Raw genomic sequence first — 8,377 nt, 5'->3', positions numbered from 1 at the left:
GGTGTTATTCCTGGTTTGGAACAGGCATTATTCCTGGCTGGGCTTGGCACTATTCCTGGTTGGGATGGGCACTATTCCTGATTAGGATTGGCATTATTCCTGGTTGGGATTGCTGCTGTTCCTGGTTGGAACAGGCACTATTCCTGGTCTGTGGCTGTGAACCTGGAGCTGCTGCAGCCTTTTCCATGCCCCATCCCTTTGTTCCCCTGCAGAAGGAGTACAAGAAAGCCTTGGAGCTGGAGATCCGTGGGAAGGGCCTGACCGAGCTGGCGCTGGAGACGCCGGATTTCGTCAGGGCCAAGAACGCCACCGACATCGCCAGCCAGGTCTGTGGCACCTCCACCTCCCTGAGCTCTCTTTAAGGGAAAATTTGGATTTTTCTGGTTAAATCCAGTGTGAGTTGTTGTGCAGAGATGATCCAGGCCCCTAAACGTGAGCTTTGCCCGACAGATCAAATACAAACAATTGGCAGAAATGGAGAAAGCCAACTACACCAGTGTTGTTGATACTCCAGAGATTATTCATGCCCAGCAGGTCAAGAACCTTTCCAGCCAGGTATCTTGAGTGAAGCAATTAATCCTGCTCATGTGGGAACTCCAGGAAATACTAATTAAACACCCAAATAACCACCTCTCACAACCTTCAGGAGGCACCAGGGAACAAATCTTTCCAGAGCTCTGGAATTCTACAGCAATAATCAAATTAATTTCACTGCTGTGTCGGGTGACACAATAATTTCTCTTGCTTTGCAAAGCTAATTCTTTTTTAAGCAGATTCTTCTTCACTTTCTACTCCTCAATAACCTGCTGTCTAAAATAGATCTTGCACAGAGGCATAATCTCAGTTTCTATCAGACAGAGAACTCACATCTCCACAAAGATGGGCACTACTCAACAACAAATAACTCCAGTTTGTTTCTTGCTGCTTTTGTGGTTTCTATTTTAATCCATTTGGGGTTTTCCATCAGAAAAAATACAAGGAAGATGCAGAGAAGAACATGCCCTACTACGTTCCTGTGGCTGACACACCAGAAATGCAGAGAGTCCGAGAGAATCAGAAGAACTTTAGCATGGTAAATCCAGAAATTAATAAAAAAAAACCTCAACATATTTTTCCTCATCTTTGAAGAAAATCGTGAGAGAATTTGTACAGCATAAAATTAACATTTGTCATTTTCCCTTTCCACAGCTTCAGTATCAGTCAGACCTCCAGAGCAGTAAAGGAAAAGTCACAGTGGTGCAGGACACCCCAGAAATCCTGAGGGTGAAGGAGAACCAGAAGAATTTCAGCTCGGTATGGTCACCCCTGTCTTCACTCCTCAGCCTAAAAAGTAGAGTTTAATATCTTTAATAAAATTACAATTTTTTGATGCTTCTGCTACAGGTACAGTAGATTTAGCTGGGCTTTGTAAAGTGTTTTTCCTGCTGTTTTTGTGGGGTGATTTCCCTCTTTGACAGGCACAGCTGTGATAAACAATCCCTCAGTAAATTAATATAATTATTACCCTTTCCTCTGTGCTGTTCCCCTGTCCTGCTGCCCCTCGTGCTCTGTGTGCCTGAGTTGTTGCCCAGTTCCTGTTGCCATCAAGTGCCTCAAGTCTCCTGTGGCATTTTGCCTCCAGCACCATCAACAAAGTGGAAAATATTTGTATAAATCAAATTAGAGCAAATGATGATCTTCAATCCTAAAATGTTTTGATTATGGAATTATGGAATGGATGGAAGGGACCTAAAACTCATCTTCTTCCATCCTGCCATGGGCAGAGACTCCTTCCACTAGCCCAGGAATATTCTACTGAAATATATTTGATAATTTGATTTATTGTATAACTTATCTTCTACTTAAAAAAACATTAAATATAAAAAATCAGCTCTTTTTTTTCCCCAAATGGTGCTCACTTTGGACACTTTCAGAGAGAGGCAGCCACCAGAGTGGATCCTCTGAACTTTCAGCTGCTCTGTTGTGCCCAAATTCAGTGTCTGGGAGCAAGAACGTTGTGTTTTGGATGCTTAACCTTGTTGTCTTCATTCTAAACGTTAAGATTTTGTATAAAGAAGATATTGGAACTGGAACCACAATTGAAAAGACCCCAGAGATGCAGAGAGTTAAACGAACCCAGGATAATATCAGCTCGGTATACAAGAATTGATTTTTAATACTCATTCTACTTCTAATTCAATTTGAAATAATCTCTCTTTTTATATCTTTTTCCTTTCTTTACATCCTGCTAACAGTGGTTTGGCAATAACCCAAGTTAAGGGTGATTTTCTGAAAGTTTTTCCCATCCTTGTTACTTTAACAGTAACCTCTCTAATGATTAACATTCCATTTCTTACTCACAACCCATTCCTAAACCACAAAAGCTCTTGCTGTCCATTTGATCTCATCCCAGACATAGTTTGAACAGAAAAAAAAAAGAAATATTTAGGTGGGAAGGGATGTGTTGAAATCATCTATTCCAACCCTGTGGCTCAGCTTTAGGATGAGTTGAGTTTGGAGCATCCCACAGGATGAGGATTCCACAACCTGCTCGAGGGTGGGACCATCTCCCAGGAAAATCTGTTTTACCCTGCTCAGGCTGAATTTTCTGGTGGTGATTTTTTTGATTTGTTTTGTCCTGGCAAACTTGGATGTTATCTGAAAGGTCATGGGAGCCTAAAATTGGAATAATTTTACTTATTAATTTTATTTCAAAGCTCCTAAAACCTCCTCCATGCTCTTTTTGAATGGTGGTGTCACTTAGTGTCCTGCACTAACACAGCAGCCAGTTTGTTCATGCAGAATGTGTTAAAAATGTTCTTGTGAAAGGCTTTTTTTGTTGTTAGCAAAGCAGAAATGCAATGGCACCGTCACTGCTGGAACGCTGTGTGATCATTCTCACCTTGGTTAAATAGGAGGGGTTCTTAAACATCCCAAATCCTCCTTGGCTTGCTGGAAAGGCCAAACAGCATCAGGTTTAAAGGAATTTATTTGGTTTTATGAAACCCTTTCAGTGCCATTCCCAGTGACTCAACAGCTGAATTGCCTTGGCGCAGATTCCTTGGGAAGGCGAGGGGAAGGTGGTGAAATCCTTCAAACTTTCCCTCTCCAGATCAGGATAAAACTCTTTATGAACCTTGGGAATCTTTCCTGTAAATGCTTTTCCTTTCCCTGATTCCTGGCTCTCTGCAGGTGAAGTACAAGGAGAGCATTGGCAAAGGGACCCCCATTCCCGACCTGCCGGAGGTGAAGCGCGTCAAGGAGACCCAGAAGCACATCAGCTCGGTAATGTCCCCGTTCCCTGCCCATCAGCTGGCTCATTCCCTGCTCCCTGCACCCTCCAGGGCCCTGCTCCAGCCTCCTCCCTTTGGGAAAGCTCCAGCTCTCCCAGAGCCCTGCAGCCAGCAGCAGGAAATTGAAATTACCTGAGTTTTACAGGGATTATCCCAATCAGTCGCCGCCCGTGTTTCCTCTGTGGCCTTTTCTGAGCTAGGAACAAAAATCACCCAGGTTGTGTGTCCAAGTTTGACTGGGAAAAAAAGGGATCAGGAAGACAGAACTTTGAGGGGAATAAAACCCAATTGGAGCCTTTTTGTATGACAATTATAAAGGAAAACAAAACTTTCCCAAATCCAGTCAAGTGTAAATTTCACAGCTCACTTGTGGACAGCTGAGTTGTTTTTCCAAATGATTTCCTCATTTTCTATAACCTTCACCACAAGTTGTTTTCCCTCTCTGTAACTGATTTATTTGTTTCAATGACACCAAGTAGGGAATTTATTTTTTTTTTAATGTTTTGGTGCAAGTTTTGTTTTGGTACAAGGATTTTCCTGCTTGCAAGAAGAGCTGTGAGTGCACTTGTTGATGTTTATTCCACAAACATCTCCTTTCATGAAAAATACATTTTTAAAAAATCAAATAACTGCAGGTTAAGTTAAACCTCATAACATGAGTGCTGGTACTCAGTTTGTTTTGTTTCCTAGAGATTTAACCCAAAGTAAAATAGTGGTGCAAACAAACAGAAGTGAAAATTAATTAAGCCCACAATGAAATTTTTGTACAATTCCAGAAAAGGTTAAGCTGATTATTAATCCCATAAAGAAATGCTGACTGCCTGAAAAGTAATTCTTTTTTTCATATTTCCTAAACTAAGATGAAAAGTAAAATATCCCTCTCAGGGTAGGCTCAGCAGAATATTTTAATTTGTGTCCTTTAAATGAGGACACACTGAAGGGAAATCACTCTGAGCTGCTGACTGTGCCGATAAAGATCCTGAGGGATGCAAACTGTGGTTTTATTTCTGTATAATAAATAATTTTTGGGTTTGTAATCCCAGAAGAAGAGGTGAGGGATGTCCCCAGGGCTGGTCTGACCCTGCTGGTGCTTGTGTCCCACAGGTGTTGTACAAGGAGGAGCTGGGCACAGGCACCCCCACGCCCGTGACCCCAGAAATGGAGCGAGCCAAACGCAACCAGGAGCAGATTAGCTCGGTATTTCCAGCCTGCAGGAGTTATAACAACGGGATGTTGTTATAATCCTGTGCTCCTAACACCCTAACCTTGTTCTTCCTCAGGGGTTTAGTCCTGGCTGTGCCCTGGCAGGGTTTTAACTCGTTGATCTTCCACTGTTTGTGCTTTTGGGGGGATTTACACCTTCACGTGCTTTTCTTCTAAGAACAAACCTGCCTGAAAATAATCCTGGCATTTCCTGAGCTAAACTGGGCAGCAGAACATCCCTGTGGAGTTGTGGTGTTTCCCCTCACGTTTGTTTTACCCTGAGCCTTTCTCTCCTCTCTGCAGTGACCCATTCACAGAATAATCCCCCACAGCCTCTTCCTTAATCCTTGCCTCTGGAACGAGCGTGCGATGAATCCCGAGCGATCCTAACTCTAAACACAATCCCATAACAGTGGGATTTGGTGGCTCTGGCCTGTGCTGAGTGGGGTTTTTGTGGCACTGCTGTTGTCCCTCACAGGTGTTGTACAAGGAGGGTTTAGGGGCTGGCACCGCCACGCCGGTGACGCCGGAGATGGAGCGGGTCCGACGGAACCAGGAGAACATCAGCTCGGTACTGAGGGATCTCCACACCCTGTTCCCCTTCCAAACCCAACCCTTTAACTCCTCCATGTCACATCTTGGCTGTGCTGGGAGCAGCCTTTCCTTAATCAAACCCCTGAAGCCCTGGCAGCATCCTCATGTTTTCATTTTCCCCTCAATTGAACTGTGCCACTGTTCCAGAGGGGAGATTTTCACCTCAGGAATGAAAGCTCTGGAGCCTTCTTTGGCTTCCTAAGGAAATATTCCTCATGGGAGCGGTGTCACTGCTCCTCAGGAGCAGAATCCACCCTTCCAGCACCTCCAGCCTCCCCCTTGCCGATGGAAAATGGGATCTCAACCCTTCCCGACTCGTGGGGTCAGGGAATGTTTGGGTTGGAAGTGGTGAGAGGTCTCTGCTGTCCCGAGCTCTTTGTGAGGAGCTGGGTGACATTCCCAGGCCAAGGCCATGAAGGAACACCAGGAACATCCAGTGGAGATGGGAAAATTGCTGCAGGAGTGAATTCCTGCTGGGAATCCCCACTCCTGACACATTGGCTTTGAGGAGCACCATGCCACCGCTGGGTTGTGAGGTTCTGTTTGAATCTGTGCCCGCTCTGGGGTCCCTCAGCCCCGATCCCAGCGGGAATTCAGTCCTGGCAGAGCTCCTGGGACAGGGCTCCTGGGACAGATCTCCTGGGACAGATCTCCTGGGACAGAGCTCCAGGGACAGAGCTCCTGGGACAGATCTCCTGGGACAGGGCTCCTGGGACAGATCTCCTGGGACAGATCTCCTGGGACAGATCTCCTGGGACAGATCTCCTGGGACANGCTCCTGGGACAGATCTCCTGGGACAGATCTCCTGGGACAGATCTCCTGGGACAGATCTCCTGGGACAGGGCTCCTGGGACAGATCTCCAGGGACAGAGCTCCAGGGACAGAGCTCCAGGGACAGAGCTCCTGGGACAGATCTCCTGGGACAGATCTCCTGGGACAGAGCTCCTGGGACAGATCTCCTGGGACAGGGCTCCTGGGACAGATCTCCTGGGACAGAGCTCCTGGGACAGAGCTCCAGGGACAGATCTCCTGGGACAGAGCTCCTGGGACAGAGCTCCAGGGACAGATCTCCTGGGACAGATCTCCTGGGACAGGGCTCCTGGGACAGGGCTCCTGGGACAGAGAGTTGGGACAGAGCTCCAGGGACAGATCTCCTGGGACAGAGCTCCCTGCAGCTCCCTCAGTCCCGAGACAAAGCTGCCACATCCAGAGCTGGAGCAGGGAAAAACCTTTGCCAGGGAATTTCCAGGAGCCTTGGAACATTCCAGCAGCTCTGGCCCCGGTCAGGGAACAGCATCATCACCTGGTTATTTTCCTTGGGGGATTTTTGCTGAGCTTTGACCAAAGCAAAACACTTTTTTTTCCCCACTTTGAACTTCACAATATTAATTTCTCTTCTCCTTTCTACCCTTCCATTTTATTTTATTTTATTTTATTTATTTTATTTTATTTTTTATTTTATTTTTTATTTTATTTTTTATTTTATTTTATATTTTATTTTATTTTTTATTTTAATTTATATTTTATATTTTATTTTATATTTTATTTTGGTATTTTATATTAATTTTATATTTTTATTGTTTATTTTATTTTTGTTTATTTTATTTTGGTATTTTATTTTATATTTCATTTTACTTTATTTTATTTTATATTTTATTTTACTTTATTATATTTTATATTTTATTTTTGTATTTTATATTTTATACTTATTTTAATTTAATTTTATTTTTTATTTACTTTATTTTATATTGCATATTTTATTTATTTTATTTTCTATTTTATTTTCTATTTTATTTTCTATATTTTCAATATTTTATTTTATTTTAATACTTTATATTTTATTTTACATTTTATTTTATATTCTATATTTTATTTTATATTTTATTTTGGTATTTTATATTTATTTTATATTTTATGGTTTTATTGTTTATTTTATTTTTGTTTATTTTATTTTGGTATTTTATTTTATATTTCATTTTATTATATTATATTTTACATTTTATTTTGGTATTTTATATTTTATACTTATTTTAATTTAATTTTATTTTTTATTTACTTTATTTCATATTGCATATTTTATTTTATTTTCTATTTTATTTTCTATTTTATTTTCTATTTTATTTTCTATTTTATTTTCTATTTTTTATTTTATTTTATTTTATTTTATTTTATTTTATTTTATTTTATTTTATTTTATTTTTAATTTTCCACACTCCTGCTGCCCACAGGTGTTGTACAAGGAGGGGCTGGGGGTTGGCACCCCAGTTCCTGTCACCCCTGAGATGGAGAGGGTCAAACGCAACCAGGAGAATTTTAGCTCGGTATCTTTTTATCATTTCAGAAAAGCTCCCAGTCCTCTGTAACTCTTTAACCCCTGCAAACTTCAAATCCTCTCAAATTAACTTCCAAAAAATCCTTTTCTGCTCTTATGTTTTCAGGCACTTTATTTTATGTGCTTATTTTTTAAAATATTTTTCTTCTAATTTAACACTGGATGTTTCATGTGCAGTAATTTTTTTCCCTGAAGTTTAAGCTATTCTGCATTTTTACACCATTTTTTCCTTAATAACTTGCTAAATTCCCTTCCTATAATACTATAATATATTATATATATAATATATAATACTTTGCTCCTCCACTGGAGCCTGTCCAAGCAGATTATTATTCTCAAACTCATTATAATCACAATTAATAACTGATTTATGCTCCCTAATTTTTCCTGCTTTCTAGTACATATAGTGAGCATAAAATTCCATTAATTCCCTCCATCAAATGCAGATTTTTTTTGGTTGTTTTTACCTCTTTTTGACTGCCCTGTTGCCCCCCAGGTGTTGTACAAGGAGGAGCTGGGGACAGGAACCCCCACCCCCGTCACCCCCGAGATTGAGAGGGTCAAACGCAATCAAGAAAACTTTAGCTCGGTATTTTTGAATTTCAAAAGCCAAAAAAACCACCCAAAAAAATCCCTTTTAATTGATTTTCAAATAATCTTAACTCCCAAGTGATTGATTGACACAAGATCATCCCATTCCTTGTGTTCTGCCATTTTTCCTCTGTAATCACTGACTTATTTCAATTAGCTCCATCCCACTAATGAGTTTAGATTCCTTCTTCCCATCTTCTTCCTGCCACATTTTTTTTCCATCTGCTTTTCCTTTTATTAATCGCTTCAATCCTTGATTATTTTTTTATTCCCTCTGGTTTTCCCACGTATCAAATCCAAACCATTCCTTGCCTGACCCAAATCCGTGGCTGTGTCCCAGTTCTGGTCCCTGAACCTGCTGGGATGGGTTTGGGATGGGGAAAT

The 8,377-nt window shown here is 41.3% G+C and overlaps 1 protein-coding gene across 1 annotated transcript in view; it reads left to right on the top strand.

Annotated features, from left to right (window-relative positions):
- Window positions 1-8,377, top strand: part of NEB (nebulin) — a 94,348-nt gene that overhangs the window by 77,138 nt on the left and 8,833 nt on the right. The window contains exons 113-122 of the mRNA XM_033516201.1: window positions 213-326; window positions 451-555; window positions 968-1,072; window positions 1,189-1,293; window positions 2,042-2,134; window positions 3,172-3,264; window positions 4,377-4,469; window positions 4,954-5,046; window positions 7,299-7,391; window positions 7,899-7,991. Of these exons, the coding sequence (XP_033372092.1) occupies window positions 213-326; window positions 451-555; window positions 968-1,072; window positions 1,189-1,293; window positions 2,042-2,134; window positions 3,172-3,264; window positions 4,377-4,469; window positions 4,954-5,046; window positions 7,299-7,391; window positions 7,899-7,991 (987 nt within the window). The remainder of the gene's footprint in view (window positions 1-212; window positions 327-450; window positions 556-967; window positions 1,073-1,188; window positions 1,294-2,041; window positions 2,135-3,171; window positions 3,265-4,376; window positions 4,470-4,953; window positions 5,047-7,298; window positions 7,392-7,898; window positions 7,992-8,377) is intronic.

The sequence above is a fragment of the Parus major genome, chromosome 7, assembly GCF_001522545.3.
Source record: "Parus major isolate Abel chromosome 7, Parus_major1.1, whole genome shotgun sequence".
Taxonomy (NCBI): domain Eukaryota; kingdom Metazoa; phylum Chordata; class Aves; order Passeriformes; family Paridae; genus Parus; species Parus major.
The sequence above is the reverse complement of the archived record's forward strand: the minus strand, read 5'-3'. Positions and strand labels throughout refer to the sequence as shown.